We start from the raw sequence: 20848 nt of genomic DNA, 5'->3' as shown, positions 1-20848 counted from the left end.
GAATCAAACTTTAAATGCCTTAGTCATGTTGAACACTTGCTTCTGTAGATAGAGAAGAAAATCTGTTCTCTGATATCTGAGTCACAACATGCTTTCTGGATTACTTTTCCAGTGGACTTTCCAGTGTGCCCCAGGAAAATATAGAAGAGTTGAAGTACTGGAAATATATCATTTCTAAAGCATATATAAGTATGTAATCTTAATTAATTTCTTATGTTACCAGAGGTATTCAAATATACTTTAGAAAAGTGAAACTTAATATTGCTGCAGGAACAAGACAGGACTAATGGAAAGAAGGAAGGGAGTTTTGTTATTCCCTGGCCATGCTTTTCATCCTGGAAAAAGGATTTGCACCATATAATAGCATTAAATCACCTGTTCCTGTGAGTAAACTCATAAACCCCAGGCTATTAGTAATGGACATTGTAGACAGTAAAATACATTTAAAAGATTTCTTTTTAAATTACTCAGTTAAATATAACAAAATTGCTGGAAAATATTCTGTCTGAAATACTTTGTCCCATGTTATGCAAGGCAGGAAAGTGTAACTATTTTTATGGATTCCTACTCATTTAGCTGTACAGGGCTTTTCCTTAGGAATAAAGGGGTTTTCCTTGCAGAAAGTATTCTTTACCCCTTAAAAACTGCTGTGTATAAATGTACTAGTGAAACCTGGCTTATAACAGCTAGCATATATAAAATGATTTAGCCAGCTCATTTCATTATTTCATTTCACGTAATGCCATTATATGATTGTTTATTATTTCACAAACAGATGGCATGTCTAATAATGGTGTTAGAAATCTAAGTTATAATAGAGGCTTAATTCACATGCTGCACAATAACAAGTGGACTTGGTTCTTCAGGGAAAAGGTAATGGAAAGATTTAAGTATGGTATTCAAATCCTGGAAATATAAAGTTCTAAGGATATTTATCTTAGGAAGCCTTGACAAGTCACTAAGCCTAGTTAAATATTTCAGGGCGAATGAATTACCTTACATTTTAATTTTCAAATGGAGAAAGCTAAGCAGTCCTTAAACTAATGATCTTCCAAATGCTTCTATCAGTCTTCTATCAATGGCTGTAGGTTAGGTATCTAGTTGGTTGTTTGATATCACGTAATTAGATGGTTCTTTAGCCTTAGCTTCAGATACTTTATTTACGTTGGAATTGGGGAGTATGTTTTCTTGCTTGACTTGAAAAGAGGAACTGTATTTATGAAATTAGGAGGCTTCTTAAAATAAGTATGTCTTATGAAATTGGGTGGTCTTCATTTATGTATTTTCTGCCTGTCCCCACCTCATCACTTGTGAATCCATTTGCTGCTTTATATCAGATCTGAAAGAAGAGGAATAGCCCTAAAAATGCAAAGTTCTTGCAGGTTGTGTGGAAGTAGCAAACTGAAGTGCTAGTGTCTGTGCCGTTTGCATGGGAGAAACTTGAATGTCTAGCTAACGGGAAACCTTTGATTATTGCATTTTATTAGAAAGAAAAGCCATGGAAATAGGAAAATAGTAAAACCACATTTTCTCCTTCAGGTGCACTTCTTGATTAAAACATTAAACTCCATATTTACTAAAGCACATAGGTGTCTGCCACTTCAGAGTAACCCAGTGCATGCTAGCTGTTGCTCTTACCAAAGGAGAAAGCTTTGCTTTCCAGCTCTGTCCCCTACAGCAAAAAAAAAAAAAAAAAAAAAGCCTTGAAAGTCCTTTTTTTTAAAGGGAATGAAAAATGTCTGTGGGAGATGGCGTGTTTAAGAACACTTGTGGCATCAGATGAGTAGAAATAAAGATCTGAAAAATAAAAAAAATACAATTCAGATGGCATAAATACTATGTCACATCTGCAGCGGTCAGTTGTGGGGGATTCGGCAATGTGGTTTACTTGGAAGAACAGCACACCCAGGATGAACTAAATGTATGAGGTTTTGATGACTGGAAGAAGGTAACTCATTCTCTGAGGATTTGTTTTTGTCTTCTGCTTTCCACTCTGACTATGCATTTTGCTTCAAAGTCTGCAAGAATATTGTGACTGATTTGCTTCCAGATGTTTGACTCAAAGTCTTTTCCCCTAATAACTAGTAATAACAGGGCTTAAAAGAAGACTTTCTAGCATTTGATTTTTAGTACTTGACTGGTTTCCCAATTATTGATTTCTACAGTCAAATAGGTTATAGAATGCTTTCTTGGAAAGCATGATGACTTCTAACCCTAAATCTATGCCCAGTCTCAAATAATTCCTTCTTTCCATGAATTAAACACACACTTCAACATTGGGCAGACAGACATATGAGTCAACAAAGTTATGAGCAAATATTGACATGCTACTGTCTTATGTTAGATACTACACATAAAACCTTAAACAGAGTTTACCTTCTCACCTACATGTATATAAATCGAGATTACTCTTTTTCCTGAACACAGCTATTTGCATGGGACAGAACTCAAGACAATGAGAAACAGCTATATTTTTGAGAATGTGACTAAGCACTTTATTCATAACTGACCATAAATTTGCACAGAGCTAGCAAATCTTTAAATGTGCACATAATCACAAGCTTTCCACACTGCAATGTGCATGTGTGAATAGTTTTATTCCTCTGACCCCCTACAATCTATTCAGGAAGTGCCAAACAACTTTCATTGCATCCTATAAGTTCAAGGACAACTCTCTGAAAAAAATGATGCTGGATATGTTCAGAGGTGGAACTGTTCTTTCACAAGTATTTTATTTATTTATTTATTTCATAAGTATTTTTGCTCTAGACAGCACTATCACTGACACCATGCAAATGTGGTTTTGCTCCAGAGCAGACCTAGAAAGAGGTATAAAGATTACTGTGTTCCAGTCACAGTGGACTTGAGGAAATTTTGTTCATATTTTTATCCAAGTTTGGTTTTTTTCACTGATAGTCAATGTTTTTCTCATTACTCTGATGTGTGTATCTCATGGGATCTGCCCAGTCTTCTGCTGTGACCACCAGAACTGCTTAGTCTTGTCTCAGTCTCATATGTTTCCCTGTTCTGTTCCTGTCATGGTTGGTGTCCTTAAGTCATGGACTGCTGGCTACTGACTGTGGTGTTATCACATTATATTAGAACAAGGTTCATGAAAAATACTGGATAGCAATATTACTCCAAGAAAGTGAGATGTCAAGCGTTGACTAGCAAATAACAAACCTTTGTCATGTTTCCTTTCCCACCTTTAAGTGATAGACGTTTTCAAATGTCATCACCAAAAACCTGTTTTTCTGAAGTCGCCTGAAAAGACTTGGAGATGGTTTATCACCAAGATGTCTGTTCAGGTGATTTTTGCATAGAAACAGAATACTTTCTGATCTTCTGGCAGGTTGCCATTTCAGAGCACTTATCACTAAAAGCAGTGGACAGATCCTTGGCTAAGCTAAGCATATTCCTGCTCATATTTATAGATGTAGGCACATTTAAACTGCATGAAGAGTTGTATCACTGCTTGCATTGCAGTTAGGTATCTAACAAGAGCAAAAGAATCAAGTCTTTGCATGAGAAGGAAATTGCCCTGAATTGCCCAAAGTAGTGTCTGAATTTTATAAGAAACAGATTATTAGTCTGTGTTCTTTCCAGTATTTCACTCCAGACCAGGGAGAAAATACCCTCCCAACCTTACACATCAAGATTTCTTTTAGATTGTTCTTGGATACCATAAAATAATTTTTTTTGTTGCCTTTGGGTTCAACATGAGGAGAAGTCGTCCCACTCAGCATCTGTCAAAATATTATCCTCAGACAAATTTGCAGGGCTTTCACCCAAAATTCTGTTCACATATTTCCACAGCTCTGCACTTGTCCTTTCCTCTTAGAAATAATGATTGATTTAGCAGGCCAGTTCTATGTTCTGTGTTTAATTAAAGCATACACTGTCCTTCTTTTTGCTATACTGTCTTCCATGTTCTAGAACTCTGTAAAGAGTGTATAATTGGTGTTGTAATTAAATTTCCCTGTTCCAGGATCTTGTTTCTTACTATTAACCATGTTTTCTCACCTTTAGAACAAAGCTTTGTAAATCCACTCATCCTTTATTATAGACTTTATATTTCCCTATCAAGGCTTCTGAACTTCCCCCTTCTCTGTTTTTTCTGACTTAAAAGATCTTCAGTTTTTATCACAGAATGGTTTGTGTTGGAAGAGATCTTAAAGCTCATTCAGTTCCAACCCCTGCCACAAGCAGGGACACCTTTCACTGGACCAGGTTACTCCCTGTCCAGCCTGGTCTTGAACACTGCCAGGGATGGGGCAGCCACAGCTTCCCTTGGCAACCTGGGCTCACCACGCAATAAAGAATTTCTTCCTCATACCTAAACTTAATTATAACATTTTTTTAAATAAATGTTATTTATGATTCTTTTAACTCTGACAGAGGAATTCTGCTGGTCTGAATTCCTGAGACTGAAGACTCGTCTATGTTCATGATGACTATTTCTAAAAAATAATGGCTAGCTTTTTTCCTGGGTAACCGAATCCAAAGTACCTGGCAACTGTGAAGAATATGACATGACTGACATTCCAGCTATCCTGGGATTTTGCTTCTGTAGCTACTGTAATTAATAATTATGCAGTCATTAGGATTAAATGAAAATGTCACATCAATGCTCTTCTTAATGAAGTAGATTTTCATAAAGGTGACAATGTGTCTTGCTTACAAGCCCGTGTGATGACAGCCATTACTTATTTCTTCTGTGTTGACTGGTGTGGTCCAAATTTTCTATGCTCCTAGGAGCAGCAGCAACATGTGCTTGAGTCATCTGGCTATATAATCAGAACATGAATATAATTATATACACACACACTCTTGACTCATGAGTGCTGCTGATGCTGCTGCACTCTCCCTGCAGCATCTCAGGCCACTGCCCTGCTCTGGCTGCATGCTGCTTCCAGGGCAGGGACTGCTTTCATACTGGGGTCTTACCCTGTTGTGGAGCTAGAAACAGCTCCAGCTGAGATGTAAGCCAAGGAAAATCCTGGTCCAGGTTCATAAAATGCTTGTGTTGCAGTGACCTAACTGCAGTTGTGCTCATTAACCCTTTTCCCTCCCAGACACTGTGTATAAAACAGGCATTGGCTTCAGTGTATTTAGGAATCTCGTTTCCTGACTTGTCTACAATTCTAATATAGTTAATAATGTTCCTCAGAAAGCTGAATTACCCAACTAATGATATATTTATAGTGAGATAATATTGAAGCTGTCAGTCAGCATCCAGTGATTCTGTATTAAGAACTTAAACTGGTTTTGCACTCTTCTGTATGGCTTAAGATAGTGATTGTTTTAGTTTTTGTTTCAACAGCACATCTTCTCCTGATCTACTTCTCATTAAAAGTACCAGTACAAATCCTTCCTTTCTTATCTGGCTGACAGTTTCAGAAATACAGTACAAACAAATTTTGCATTATTAATATCAACCACCTACCTCCTGAACATCTGATTAATCCATCTCATCTGTGGCATTCAAAATATACCTATTGCCATGGCATAATTAAATGTCTTGATTAAATATAATTTGATTTCATTTGAAGGGAATTATTCTTTGTGGTGTGGGTGGATCTTAAGGAGCATTTAGGAGAATCAAGCTAGCTACTTAACAAGCTAGTAGGGGATCTAATGGTTGTAACCCTCTGAGAAAACAGTCTTTACACTGAAGTACATAACCAGCCTATGCACATGGTTAAAGTGCATGGCTTGAGAAGAAAATCTAAGTATGAAATGAAGGGGGGGGTGAAATTCTACTAAATGAGAGCATAGAGTCTTGCTATAAAATGATAAAGCTGGGACAACTGCTGTGGTCACCACTGTACTTGTGTACTATTCACATCTGAATTTTTTGTTTATGTAAATAGGGTTATAGAGCAGTTGATACACGTGAATGCTACTGCCTCCAGTAAAAAGACTGAATTAGCAGTAAAACACTTAATTCTCTCTCAATGAATTTATTGCTGTGAATATAGTGCAAAAGAAAACATGATGAGTCTAAAACTCCTGTGAATATAGTGCAAGAGAAAACATGATGAGTCTAAAACTCCTTGAAAACAGACATTTAACTATTCACTTTCCTTAAAAGCTGTTGCAAAGTAGCGTCTACCTGACTTTCAGTGATTTCTGAAAATACAGAATACTTGTCAAAGGAGGAAAATAAGTATTTTTTTATTATGGCATTGACACAAAATAGTGTCTTAACATGAGGAGTTAATGTAGTTGCTTAATATAGAGACGTAATTTATCATTCTTAATTAGAAAGTCATTGAATTGATTTTCTACTTTTCTGATAAAACTTGATAACTTCTGATAAACCTAGCTTTAATCTGTTCATTTTGATTTATTGTAAGGGTAACAGACCCTTTCAATCAGTGGTCAAAATCGGAGAAAATAAATATAGGCTAAAAACTGTAGTAAATTGTGGCAGATAACAGATTTGGAGCCACCAAACAGATTCTTACCACTTGAGAAATACAGATTGATCTGTAAACTGTAGCAAAAGTATTTTAAAATGAGACTCTTGGCAATGAGATTGCAAACCTATTGGTGTCCTGGGCATGTGACTGATTTCTAGCAATGTTTGCAGCATACCAATCTGCTGCATAGGCAGCTTCCCCAGTTTTTTCCAGACTACTTTCAGTCCTACCCATTATAAGATAGTCTTTGCCATGGTGACTAATGACATATGTCAAGGCTGATCTTTTGTTGCCCTTCTGCCCTTCACAGAGTCTTTGCAAGATACTGAAGGTTCATTCTCAGGCTGAGAGTTATCCCCAAGGCCTTAGCTAACATGTTTACCGATGGACTCAGTTCCAAGCACTTCCTCTACTGTGAATGCATGACATGAAGAACTTACTTCACACCAGCAAATACAAAAATCCCTTTAGTCCATGCACTTCCCCAGTAATTCACACCTTCCACTCATCCAGATAATTTAATCTGTGGAAGCTTTAGGGCTCCGTTTATCATCTCTCCCTTTTCCCATTTATTAGACAGGTAAAGTTATCTCTCTTTCCTTCTGCCTCTGTCCCATCACCCACTTAAGCCATTTAAATCCTTCTAGTCTTTTTTCTTCTGCTAAATCCTCGGGTTCAAGGTCCTATGTGATACCTCTTAATGTTTCTAAGTGTATCCAACACTAAGGTACTGGAGTGTTCTTGCTAAGATTCAGTAGAGCCACTGAAGATAACTTATTCTTTGCCCCTTTTCTGCTGCTTATGCCTATGTAACAAAATGGACTGTGCTTTTTCCAGTCTTCTTGTAGGTTCAGGATCACATCTATAAGGAATTCACCTATAAGGAGGTGAATAGGTCAGACCAGTAATCTGTTATTTGCCATTTTTAACACATACTAGTTTGTTTGGGTTTTTTTTAGAGGAACTGTATCATCAAATTAATGGTTTTTTCTCTTCTAATGTCAACACTTGTTTTTTAGACTTTTTTGAGGCTTGCTTTAAAGCAAAAACTAAAATAACGAGTCTTGTTCTACATCTAAATATAGTCATAAACCACTGTCATAAATCATCTGCTGTATAAACCAGATCTTCAGCTCTTCTCACAGGTTTCAATTTCATTGTCTGCTTTGTAAGAGTGTTAACAGGACATTATGAAGATGAGGCACTCATGGAGACAACCTGTACTCAAACCCTTAGAGCTCTAAAGATGTGGCCTGGATTTTAACTCCAATTTGGACTTCTACAGTGGGCTAAAGCAATACAGAAAACAAAGGGTACTTGGTGTAATGCAAATTGAACAGGGGATGTTTAATCATAAACAAAAAGATATTCAGCAATGTATCAGCAGCACTGAGTGTGAAGAAGAGCTGTTTCAAAGCCACCATCACATTTGTTTTCCAGGTTCCCAGCACTGGTTCCAAAACAAATGCCACTGAAATCCAAACTACTTTGTAAAAGTCTATTTCTTTCAATTAGGATGTTTTTGCCAATTACTGTAAAAAAGGGTATTTATGGAAGCTGTTACCAGTATCACTACTACTATATAGGCTGCTGTGGCTTACTGCACGCTTCCCAGATACAGAAAGGATATTCTGCTGCTTCTGTGGAATACAGTTACCTGCATTTTCTATTTCATTCTGCAGTGTTTAGTGCAACTTTATATGCATCTATAGATTCACAAACCCCACTTTTCTCTGTAGGGCAGGGAAGACTCACTCTGTTGCCCTATGAAGAAGATCAGCTTTTGTAAATTTCTACAAACACTCTTTAATACCAAATTTAGTATCTGCCCAGGATCAGCTTTATGTACTTTCTGAATCTCTCCTAAGCTACCTCAGCTTGTAAAGTAAAACTAAATAATGTGACTTCTGTGTTTGGTAAGTACCAAAAAATCTATACTGTGATATGCTGAGTTAAATTTCAGCCCATAAACCACCAATTTTTTCATGCTGGAAAATCACAAGTGGAAAACTTAGTTGCTTCAATATGAGTCTTCTCTTCCAATATGTGCTTAAAATTTTAAATTATTTTATTGTGTTGCATAAGGAAACATAATTTGATTCTTTACTTTATAAAAGGAATTATTTGGGGTTCTTTAAAATCTGTTAGAATAGATAGTCTGGAAAATAAGAGACTATTTAGGGGAACTGAGTACAATTTTGGTTACCAAATGACACCAATGATCAATCTAAATTCATTTCGATACAAAATGCAAATGCTGTTTTTCAATCGACATTAATTTTTCTTTTTCATTTTACTTTCAAAGTCTAACAGGACATTTATAGGAATGCATTTTAGCTTCCTCTCCTAGATTCAGACAATCTGCAATTAATCTAAGCAAAATATGCCCTAAAAATTCATCCTCTCACCATGTGTTTTCTGTTTAGAAATGTGTTAGAAAAGGACTAATCACTGATTTCATAAATTCAGTGAAACAGATTACAAAATCTTTTATCTTTTTCCCTGTTGATTACAATTTGTCATGACTAATTTAATTTTGAGTGTCTATAACATTTTAGTGGCCCCAGCTTGTAAAAAATATAGTTTATATTACACATTTTTAGTATTATGTTTATTATTTGTACTTACTTTACAAGCACAAAGATAATTTTACAAGTGATGAGTATGGCTTTTCAAGTAGATTTCAGTGCAGCAACAGACAATGCTGAAGTAGCGCTTTACCCTGCCTTAGCCTGGGGAGGGCAAAGGCCAGAGCAGCCCTGTGACCCCTCCAAGGGATGCTGTCTGCAAGCCCAACCAAGATAGCTCCAAGCTTGCTCTTTTCTGGCTCCTCCAGTGCTCTCACTGAGCTGTTCATAGAATCATGGAACGGTTTGGGTTGGAAGGGACCTCAAAGATCATCCAGTTCCAATTCCCTGCCATGGGCAGTGATAACTTCCACTAGACCAGGCTGCTCAAAGCCCCATCAAGCCCTATGTTGTATGTGCTTTGTGTAACTTCAGACACCTGGTAAGAAGATCTGTATTTCCTGTCTTAAGCATGCCTTAAGGAATAAGGATGGGCACGATTGCATTCCATATTATTTTCTAAAATGCTGATAAATCTGAGAGCTTAGCTGACAGATAAAAGCAAACTTGCATTTGATAGATGTAGTAGTCTTGCAGCTAATGCAATGAATGGTGGAATGCCTCCCCAGCTACAGATGGAACAGGCTCCTTCCTGCTAAGGTGAAATTTGTTTAAAAAGACAGGCAAAAATAAAATCCTGCCATTTTCTCACTTCCAAAGATGATTTAAAGATCAGCCACAAATTGAGAAAAACAGCAAAAACACAACAGTAAGTGCTTACTGACACAGGGGATTCTGTCAAATGGGCGGCCTGCCTATGTAGAGATTGCAGTGCAACTGTTTAAAATGCATAAATTAAAAAATAACAAGAAACTGTTGAGACAGGGTAAACAGAAAATGAGTTAAACTGACTCTTCGTAATACATCACCATGCCTTTTTGCATAAAAGCTTATAAGCTTTTATAGGCTTAGGGAAGAAGTTTGTAAAAGCAGATACAGAAAGTATTTTTGGTTATTTATTACTTATGGTTTATCCTGGATAATTTATGCTGATTAAATGACATGTCAGTCAAACTTAGCCAGTAAGAGCAAGTTTATGGCTACCTTGAGCTACTGAAGTGTGGTACAAAATATTTTGGCAAATCTTGCTTTGACTTGCTATTTGACCAGGCATAAGACAGGAGATAGGAAAGATTTACTATTTTTATTACACTAATGGGGAAATAGAAGCAGGTAAGGTGATACAACTTGCTCAAGAGCAGGTCAGGGCAAGCATTCAGACACTGTAATGCAAACTGAGGAGAACAGTGAGATTACATTAGGAATATATACTATGTACTTCAGCTACTTGTACACAAAATTTCCCACAGTTCACAGCTTACTCATTGCTCACATTAATCAGGTCGTTAGATATCACAACTTACACAAAATCTTGTGCTACCTTAGTCTTCAGTTACTGTAGTAATTCTGGTTATTAATGTGAGTATTGTATTCTTAGGCAACTGATCACTTTTTTCATGCCCAGTCTGGGAATGATACTGAATATCCAACTCACATAAAGGTCACTTTGATTTAGGGTTTGTTTTGGGTTGTTTTGTTGTTTGTTTTTTTTTAATGGCTTACTGCTACAGGTTTTTTCTTTCCAATTCATAGATATTTTCATGCCATCATTTAATGACATTTAAATTCTTTCCTGTTCCTCACATGTTTTCATCCAATAAAATTACTTATCTATTGCAGCACCTGTTTTCCAGAATATCATATTTTACTATTAATTTTGGCTGGCCTTGTGCATTGTCAAATGTTATTACTTCAAGGTAGGAGGAAGGTGAAGTATATCCCTGTAGTTCCTGTATACACAGCAATATTCAAGGTTAGGATGACACAGGCTGGACAGATTATAGCATTTCAAGGCACAACATCAACACGTGACTCATAGATGCTAAAAGCAGTTGGTTGGGGATTCTTTTTTTTTTTGTTTGTTTTGTTTTGTTTTTTTGTTTTGTTTAGCTGCCTAAAAATTGCAACACATCTTCCAGACACCCAGCTAAGCCCATGCCCAATGAGTATCAGAGTTTGAGTATCTTCCTAGTTCTGTGAGGATGGATATTTGTGTATATGTATGTATGGAAGGAAAAAAAGATTCTGCAGCATATCTTGAAAGCCAAGGCCCAGGGTTTTGTCCAAGAGGCTAAACTGGCTAAATTTAGCGTGCAATCCTGGTGTCTACACTGGGAGGATGGTGATCTCTTGTCAAGAGAAAGGAAGAAAAAGGCTACTCCTAAATAAATTCTAAGCACTTAAACCAGGCCATTTTTTGAATAGCCATCTGGAGAAGCATTTTTCTTGACAGCATAACGGTGATGAGCTATTATACTACTACGATGATAGCATTACATAGTAGCAGATATAATCAGTTATAACTACATGTGATACAAAAGATATCCAAGCTATCAGGCATTCATATAATTATGGTATCTGCAATGCTGCTGCTGTGCTTTGCTCTGTTCTTGGCAGCTCAGCTTGGCTGTACTTTGATTCATCACTTGCTGATACTTCAGCTTGGGTAAACCTACCTACCCTGCCTCTTTATGCCTGAGCTGTGCAGGAAGCCAAGCTGCTGGCTGGTAAGAGCCTTCAGCCAGAAGGTATGGGTGCCTCTCCCGTGCCTGCTTTCTCTTCCAACCCATGATCTCGTCCAGGCATGGGCAGCACGTCTCTTGAATTTGTCTTAATTATGTTTTTAGGATCATAGAATCACAGACTGGTTTGGGTTGGATGGGACCTTAAAGATTATCTAGTTCCAACCACCCCGTCACAGACATGGACACCTTCCACTATACCAGGTTGCTTTAAGTTCCATCCCGACCTTGAACACTTCCAGGAATGGGACATTTTAAGCTACATAAATGACCATCTGCCATTGCTGGGATATTCAATATACACATATATTTGCACAAAGGATGAGGATATGTGGATACAAACCATCTCCCCTTTCCCTTTTGTGGCTACAGAACAGATACTGTTATTTGAAAGAGGGCACAGATTCTTGCCCTTGTTTATCAAGGAGCTGAATATCGACTTTTCTAACCCAAAGCACAATAGCCTTTTTTCTACCAAAGTGCAACTTGAATATGTTGTGGTTGCAGTTCTGTAATGACCTGGAAATTAATGCTGTCAGCCTGGAAATGGGAGCAATTTCCTTTTCAGGGGGAATGAGAACGCAGCTCCCTCCTCTCCTGGTCAAATGTTCCAACCACTGCATGATCCTATCCAGGACCTTTTGATAAGCTTTGCTTCAGCTCAGTCATTCTTGCATCCTTTGTTCACTGAGATCCAGTTTCACTAGACTGATAGTACTCCTACCCAGATTACTGGATAATGAGGCAGGCTTGAGGAAGGAGCTGAAAGCAACTTTTACACTTTCTGGCTATATTCTTATGTAAAAGAATGCTATTGCCTTCATCTAATGAAAATCGTGATGATTGGGGTGTAGGAAAGGAAAAACAAGCATTATGGATGGTCAGCTTCAACTGAGCTTCTTGAGGACCTCATAAAATGACTCCTTTGGAGTCTCTTGGAGCCCCTTCCTGAAGTCCATTCCCATGTATGTGACAAAGTAGCCAGGCAAACTATGCTTTACCAGCACAAGTGACTGACTGGTTCTGTACCTGATCAGCAAATAGTGAATGTGATCTGACCAGACCCTTGCCAGGTTATGCAGTGTTTTCATTCAGGAACTGAGGAATTATGCCTGGAGGACTAGATGTGTTCCAACCGGTGTGTTGGAAACTGCTGCACAGAGAGTTGCTTCAGAGAATGGCAACCAGCGGTGCAAAATCCACATGGCAATCACTGACTAGCGAGGGGCTCTAAGATCAATGCCAGGGACTGATGTTTTCCAGCATATTCATTGCTAGCCTGGATGATGACATGAAGCGCAACTTGTGGAGAGCACTGTGCTACACAGGAGAAATTGCTGCCATGGCACACAGCAAGCTTCAGTCCAGAGGCAGCTTCCTGGGTTTCAAAACTGGACCAGTAGCAACTTCATGAAGTTCAATAAGGAGAGGTGCAGAGCTCTGTTTGTGGCACAGAGCACACCCAGACATATCCAAAGGCTGCAAAGCAACAGTGAAGCACCAGCTCGGACAAAACTGACCACAAACATTGAGGTGTATGCCAGGCTGAATATGGGCTGCCCTAGTACAGGACCTCCAGGTGATTTTGTTGAAACATCTTATTCTGAGAGGCTCAAGATGAAAGCACACCTCACCCTAGACAGATTTTGGGACTGAGACATCAGTATCAGAAAAATGCCTTCGCCTAAATATTTCATGTGATAAGACTTCCAGAATTTGCTTGGGATATTATAAAATATTAATGTTCTTATACTAAGTCTACGCTATCTATTTACCATCAACTTCTCTAATTTTACCTGTCATAGAGTAAAAGTACCTGAATGAATTCATAATGATGCGTGAAAACCAGTAACTTAAAAGCTAGAAAAGTAGTTGAAATGACTACTACATGTTAAGGGCCTCAGGCCCATCCTTGCGAAACTTCTATTTTTGGATGTGAATCACTGCCTACCAAGAGCTTTACAAAAGACATTTCAAGCTTGCAAGGATTTGGAGCTCAGCTCCCGTTGCGTGCAGAGCCAGTTCCCAACTGGCTGGAATGGGCATGCACCCGAACCCTACAACCCACAGTGTGCCTGAGTCTTGCTTGAAAGAGAAGCTACAAACTGGTGATAGCACTCCAAACTACATACAAAACAACCCACAGTTTACATATACAGGCTGAGATTTAGATGACGTGATCAGCCTCATGCTGCTCATTGAAATCAATTACATTCTCTTGACTGTCAGGATTAACTACTTTCATAACCAAATAACATTGTATGGAAACTTCAAAATAATTGAAAAACATGTCCTTGTCTTTTCTAATAGCCTGGAAAAGATGCAGCAAATCATTTAGAAAGTGTAACAGATTCTGGTTTAACTCACCCCTTCAGGTTTTTCAGTGCCAGCACAGACTTTGTAGTGCTACAACTTTTTGTGCAATCTTTTTACTAAAAGTTTCTAATTTTCTTCACCTTAGCTAATATTTATATATGACATAAACCTCCCATCATATTTTAAAACCAGGTGCTGCAACTCAGGCAGGTTAAGTAAGAAGGTTACTATAACTTCAGACCACTGAAGCTGAAAGAGAAGTGGATTTTTTTTGGTAGAAAATTATGATCTGTTTCATCTTCTTCATGTCTGTTCTAGGTCTTATCTGTCAGTCTTGTAGCCTGCAAGGTTGCAGCCAATTATACCATAATTGGATTGCTAGGGATGTCAAACTAAGTTACACAAAACCACAAAATAAAGTTTGGTTCTTACCCTAATACCATTTCATTAACTACAACATTGCGCAATTGTATCAGCAATATCTGACCCTCAGCTATAATAATTCACGAGGATGATGTCATCTGTCGCATTATGTGTAGGAGGTGCTATGCAAATAAATTTGATAACAAAATGTCTTCCTTGCTTTTGAAGGTTGACTTCAGGGGCTTAGTTTTTTCCGTATAGATGAAAGATCCCAGCCTAAGTGACTGAGCCTCTTCATGACAATCTCATTTTTTAAGCCCTTTGAACTTCTAGGATTTTTTTTTCTTTATAAATAGGATTAATCGTCAGAAGTATCTATGTGCTTTTGCTTCCTAATAGTAAATCACAGGGTCAATACAAAGCCACTACCAACCTTCAACTTTAGACTGTACATACATTCTTTTGGGAAGAACTGTGCAGGTCACTTCAGATCTTGCAATATTTTGCCTTCTTTTGAATGGAAGACTACAAATCATATCAGTAATAAGGCTGCAACTACATTGTGGGCCTGCTGCATTACTTTTTTCCTACTTCTATTCCCGTCCTCCCTCTCCTTACCCTCATCATTTCCACAAGTACTTAATGGTCCTCCTGCTAGGTGTAGACCCTGAAGGGAAGGTTTTCTGGGGGTAGTTGTGTCCTCTGTCCCATGCTAAACTTAAATTGTTGCCATCAGTTTGGTTGTAGAATTTCTTGTGTATTGGTGTGGAAACATAAGTATTTTTACAATTATTATCTAGAACTCCATTGTGATTACATTTAAATACATCTGATTTTAGCAAACCATGCTATTATTCCTTCCGCTGCAGCATATTTATATTGGATCTTGTGAAATTTGGCAACACCTTTTCATGTACATTGGATTTTCATTTGCATGTTGGTCATAAAAAAGCAGAAGCTGCACTTTCCTCACCATTGTCCTATTTAATCTATTTTTTTTCTTCCCCTTCAATCATCCACCTATCTAATGTTTGTGGCCCAAGGTGTTGAAACTACAATTATCCCTTGTGGGTGTTGTACAATTTCTTTCCCTCTGTCAATGTCTGTTTTGTTTCTAACCAACTCAGCTGACCAGCAATTTGCCACGCTAAATGTTATGTATCTTTGTTTATTGTTAAAATAAGAATAGATTTTACAGTTTAGAGTTTCTTGGAACTTGTATTAGCATAAGTTTTGATAGTCTTGAGTTTCCACAGTATTTCAAAAATGGAAGGATGGTGCAGCTGGAGAAGAAGAAAAAAAGACTAGAAATGACTATTTGCCTAAGCTGAATGGTTAAAAAAACCCAAAACAAAACAACCACACAACTTTTCTTACTACTGATCTTATTTCTGTTCTTCCCCCACTCCCCATTGCTTTGGAAAGTTCGTAATTCACTGCTTCCAAAGGTTCTTCAAACTTGTTCTACTGGTTTTCAGAAGCAGGCAGACTTGTTTTCCTAAGCTCTTCAGTATACCAATTGAATTTAATGCAATTTTTCACTTTGCTCCTACAAAGAATCTTGGGATGCTCCTTGAAGGGCCCTAAATTATCCCGTTGTATCCTATGGTTGTATTCAGTGTGTGCTCAACAATACTTTAATTATGGGGTATACGAAACCATACAGAGCTGTGCTAAAATGAAGGCACTGTTTAGCAATCATAAGGACCTTGAGCCAACAGTTAATGGCAAAGTGCCTTATGGTGAATAATGCAGTCAGCTCTGAGGGGAGCAGATTTTAATGAAACCCCTTTCCTTCACTCGCCGTCATGTGGCTAAAATGGACAGCTCTTAATCCCTTGTCATGGGTGGACAGAGGAAAGTTCTACCTTCATTTTTATCATATTAGGTCTGAGTTTCCGAGGGTCTGTAGGGATCTACAACTTTTAAAGCCTGAGCGTCGCTATTGGCTGTAGTGGAGCCCTGGTGCTGTGGAAAAATGTGGGGATGTTTTATTTTTGCTAGTGTGTATTGCCAGAAGCAATGAGGGGAGTGAATCCCGTTCACAACTGCTCATGTATTTAGTGAGGCTACACTTCTGCTGTCGGCATCATGAAATTCTGTCTGAAATCGCACGGTTCAAGATTAAATGAGGAAAGGAGCTGTTGCGGCAGAGGGGCAGAAAAGCCGAGGCCTGCGCTGGGTTAAAGGAAACACGGCCCTTAAAAGGGCCGCCGTTTCCACACCACAGCTGGGCTGGCAGGCGAGGCGGCTCGCAGCTGGTTTAACGCCTGGGCTTCTCCAGCCCCAACCTCTCTCTTCCAACTTCCGCCGCTCCCGACCGCGGCCGGGCCCGGACCCGGGTCCCCACAGCACAACAAGGCGGGTGTGCCCGACCCTCCCGTCGGCGGCTGGAGCCGCGCTACCGCCCCCTTCAGGACCGCGCCGGGACGGTCGCGCCGCTGCGGGCGCTGAAGCGGGGAAGACGAAGGCGGGACGGCCCGCGGAGTCCGGGACAAAGCCCGGGACGGCGAAGCGACTGGGTGGTGGTGCAGCCGCCGCCCATCTCCCTCCGCCTCGGACTACTTCGTCCCAGATGTTGGGCGGCATCTGGCTCATCCGCCACCGCACGAGCTGGAGAGGAAAGGGGGCGGGGCCGGGGAGGGGTCGGGGCGGGGCCAGGCCGGGCGGAGGGGGGTCAGGGAGGTGCCGGGGAAAGCACCGGTGCGGCTGAGCGGCGGAGGAGAGGGGAGGTTGCGGGCCTGGAACGGCGGCGCTGGGCGCCCAGAGGAAGAGGAGGAGCGTGCTTGAGCTGCCGCGGGGAGAGCCTGCAAGGAGCAGCAGCTGCCGGGGCTACGGAGGAGGTGAGCGAGCGAGCAGCGGCGGAGAGGCCCCTCGCCTGGCCGCGGGTCATGCCTGGTGGGGTCGGCGTTTGGGTGGGGCGGGCTGTACCTGCCGGCTGAGGTGAGCATGGGGCTGACACCGGTGCGAGGTGTTGGTAGCGAAGCGGCGGGTGCGGTTCCCGGGATCTTTGTGTGGAGCCCGGCGTGTGTGTGCGCTGGGGGTGGGGAGCGAGGACAGGGCGTGTGTGCTCCGCGCCGGGGGCACGGGAAGCAGGGGAAGGGCGGGCGGGGAGCCCGCAGCTGCTCGCCTGGCTCGGGAAAGGGGATTCAGGGGGAGGCAGCGGGCAGCCGGGGCGCTGCCGAAGTGACTTGTGAGCCGAGTGTGTGTGTCTGTGTCTCAGAGGAGCCCGAGCTCGGGGTGAAGGCCAGCCTGGGTAAAAGGGTTGATTCTGGGGGTCGGAGCTCGGCCGGGGAAAGCGGAGCGGTGACAGGGGAGGGAGGTGCCGGCGGTGCGGGTGTTAAATCGCGACCCTGGGGCTGCCGGGCGCCCTGCTGCCGGCGAGCCCGGAACAAAGAAGTGTGCTAAGAGCCGGCGGCAGCGATCCCCTGTAAAATAAACTTCAAAAATACCCCTCAGCCGGCAATAGAAAGATAAGGGGAAGAGAGAATTCGGTGGTGAAGCTTCGTTAGGAAGAGTGCTTCTAAGATGAAGGGGTGTATTCAGTTCTCCTCAGGAGAAAATGCAAGATTCCTGTGGTTTAGAGTCCACTGTCATATCTGTTTATTGCTATGGGTTTTTTATGTGTGGCTCATCATAACTTGTCACAACAATTGTCTTTAAAACAGCTTTTTAGATTAATCTAGTAGCAAAAATAATGAGTCCTTGCTTCGTGCTTTGTTGTCTGCATCTGAAATTGACTGAATTATGACTTGCATGCGCGGTTAAAAGTGCTGTCTCCTTTATTTCAGAGCTCTAGGGGAAGATGTTGTCTCTTCTGACATCTTGCGATTAAAGATACCTGAGAACAGGTTCAGTAAGAATCCAAGTTCCTGGAGAAGACTATTACCAATGTATTGAAATGAGAAGCTGTAAACATATTTTCCTGTTCTCTGTACTGTGTAAGGAACCTCACCCAGATGTATGAAGTCTGCAAAGCTTGCTGTCGAGACTGACCCTTTTTAAGTAAGTGGTACTTATCCACATTTGTGAGATGTATATAGTACTCTGAAGAAAAATTGCTTTCTCTATAAAATTCCCAGAAGGAACATTTTGTTATGGACAGGTTTTTCTGGATGTATATCCAGAGAGATTAATGCCCAGAACTGAAAGGCATTTAGTATACACTGAAAAGTTGGCTTTCCCTCAATTTTTCCAGATGTATTGTCTCCCCTGTATAATGGGAACACACACAACTGCGTAAACTACAGATGCAGCCATGGAGCTGTGTGAACTTCTGAGCCATGTGAGAAGCATTGCTGAGTGTTGGTATCAGACCGTGCTTCACGATGTCAGCTGAGCTGTGATGGTGTTACGTTGACTGTAATGAAGCATACAAATGGAGTGACACCCGTCCTGAGAAGAGGCTGTTAAGTTTTGTGAGAACTGATTACCCTAACCTCTGTCAAGTTGTGTGCAGAAGACTTCTCTGTGCAAGACGAGTGAGTGTCTCCCTGCTCTGAGATGTTGAAGGTGTACTACTGCTGCTTATGACAAACCAAAGAGAAGAAGCTTTGTAAAATGGCTCAGACCAGCTTGCTGCAAGGAAAGCAGTTTTACTGTAGGGAGTGGGTTTTCCACAAGCTTCAGCACTGCCTCCAGGAGAAAGCTAACTGCAGCAGTAGTGTTGCCAACAAACCATCTCTTGTAGCGAATTCTGGGAATAATACTGGTGTTCTCTCTGGGAAAGGAGCTGCCTGGGGTGTATTGCTGGTAGGAGGGCCCGGGAGTGGGAAGACGGCCCTCTGTACTGAGTTACTCTGGCCAAGTTCAGCTGCAAATCTACAAAGAGGCTTACATCGTCAGGCTCTAGCCTTCCATTTCTGCAGGGCCCAAGACTCTGACACACTGTGTGTCGGAGGGTTTATTAGAGGTTTAGTTGCACAGATCTGCCGCAGTGGACTGATCCAGGGATATGAGGACAAGCTAAGAGATCCTGCTATTCAAAGTCTCTTGCAACCTGGGGAATGTGAGAGGAACCCTGGTGAAGCATTTAAAAGGTAAAAACTAAGTAAATTTTAAAAAACCCTTAATGAAAATAAAACCCAAAGTAAAAAATGCTGGCTTCTGTTTAGGTCTTCCTCCCGAAGGTTCAGATGGTTTAAAACATATTTATTTCATGGTTTGTTATCTCTGTCAGAGCTTGCAGACCTACCATGGAAAAAACTAAGTTTGTCCTTATAGCTGACAAATATTTGCTTTTTTAAGCAAAAGTTATTATTAAGGGTGAATTTATTTACAGTTGCATATTAATAACCTCAGTTGTAATTACTGTTTTAGAAAGACTTAGAAAGTACTTGACCTCAGAGTGGAAGATACCTAGTTAGTAGTCTTCACATGCCAAAAGGTAGGCTAATTGTTCTTGTTAGACCTGAAACAGACCTTACAGGGCCCTTGCAAAAGCTTTGAACATCATGCTCTGTCTAAGAGGAAACTGGACTAATGGATCTCTGGGTCTGATCCAGCACATCAGTTTTATGTTTGTCTAAAAATATGTGGTAGGAAAATGTCAATTAACTCCTTATGTTACTTCTCTCAGTATGCGCAGATTGCATCAAATCTTCCTTGCTACTTATTTTCTAAATACCCCAAAGTGTTGAGAGGATCAGAAGTTTATCAAGAGGGCTCACCCTGTCCCTTGGAAGGTTTGTCAGCTATATAAAATGAATGAAATTTTTTTTTTTTTCTTATTTTTTTTTTACTTGGTGTTCCCTAACAAACCAAAGTCTCTTGAGTGTGTCACTGGGAATTTTCATTTCTGTAAGGATACTAATATGTCTGTAAGAGCGTATATCCCTAGATGGCTCAGAACAGTGTGCTGTCTTGAGTGCAGCTTTCCCAAGCATGTGTCTATTTGGTCTTTATTCCTTTGGATCACAATGGAGGAAAATTCAGAAAGGAGAAGGCTTGTCTCTAGCAACAGAGCTTCAACTGATTGTGTTGCCAGTATACAATTTCACTGCAATGTTAGTTAAACTAAAGTTCTTTAGTTTTGTGTAGAGATACTTTTTGCAGTACATAAGGGTTTACTGGATGGTGTTTGCAGTATAAAAAAAATTCCTGACCCTTTTTTTTTTAACTGACTACTAACAGTATGTAAACAAGTACTGAGGTTGAGCTGTAGTGCTTGCTTACATTGTCATGATGGTGTAAAAGAGCCTTCTGGGTCTGGTGGCTGTTATGTCCTTGCCCACTGAATAAACAGGATGTGTGTCTACATTGTTCTCAGTGTAGTGTCTTAAAGTCTAAACCAAGGCTACTTCTGGAGGTTTTTTGTTTGTTGCTAAGTGGAGATGCAACATGTAGCAGCTATATAGGTCCTAATTTCAGAAGTATTAAGCCCTCTCAATTTCTAATGATTTAAAACTGGGTGAAATTAAGGGTCTATAAATTGAGTAGGAGCCTGGCCATCTAGCTTTAGGCAGTCTTTGAAAATCATGGAAGTGGATTAATCTGGTGAGTAAGAGCCTGTTTATGTTTAAAAGTCCGTTAGAAG

General features: G+C 40.4%; 1 protein-coding gene across 1 annotated transcript in view; it reads left to right on the top strand.

Annotated features, from left to right (window-relative positions):
- The first annotated feature begins 17032 nt into the window (after window positions 1-17032).
- The window catches only part of ANKRD50 (ankyrin repeat domain containing 50), a 41396-nt gene continuing 37580 nt past the window's right edge, over window positions 17033-20848 (top strand). The window contains exons 1-2 of the mRNA XM_061360153.1: window positions 17033-17256; window positions 18105-19352. Of these exons, the coding sequence (XP_061216137.1) occupies window positions 18874-19352 (479 nt within the window). The 5' untranslated portion in view covers window positions 17033-17256; window positions 18105-18873. The remainder of the gene's footprint in view (window positions 17257-18104; window positions 19353-20848) is intronic.

Source organism: Neopsephotus bourkii, unplaced genomic scaffold (genome assembly GCF_033783945.1).
Source record: "Neopsephotus bourkii isolate Nb327-2 ecotype Australia unplaced genomic scaffold, CSIRO-AGI_Nbou_v1 NB_107, whole genome shotgun sequence".
NCBI lineage: Eukaryota > Metazoa > Chordata > Aves > Psittaciformes > Psittacidae > Neopsephotus > Neopsephotus bourkii.
Note: the sequence above shows the minus strand (reverse complement) of the source record. Positions and strands in the feature narration are given on the sequence as shown.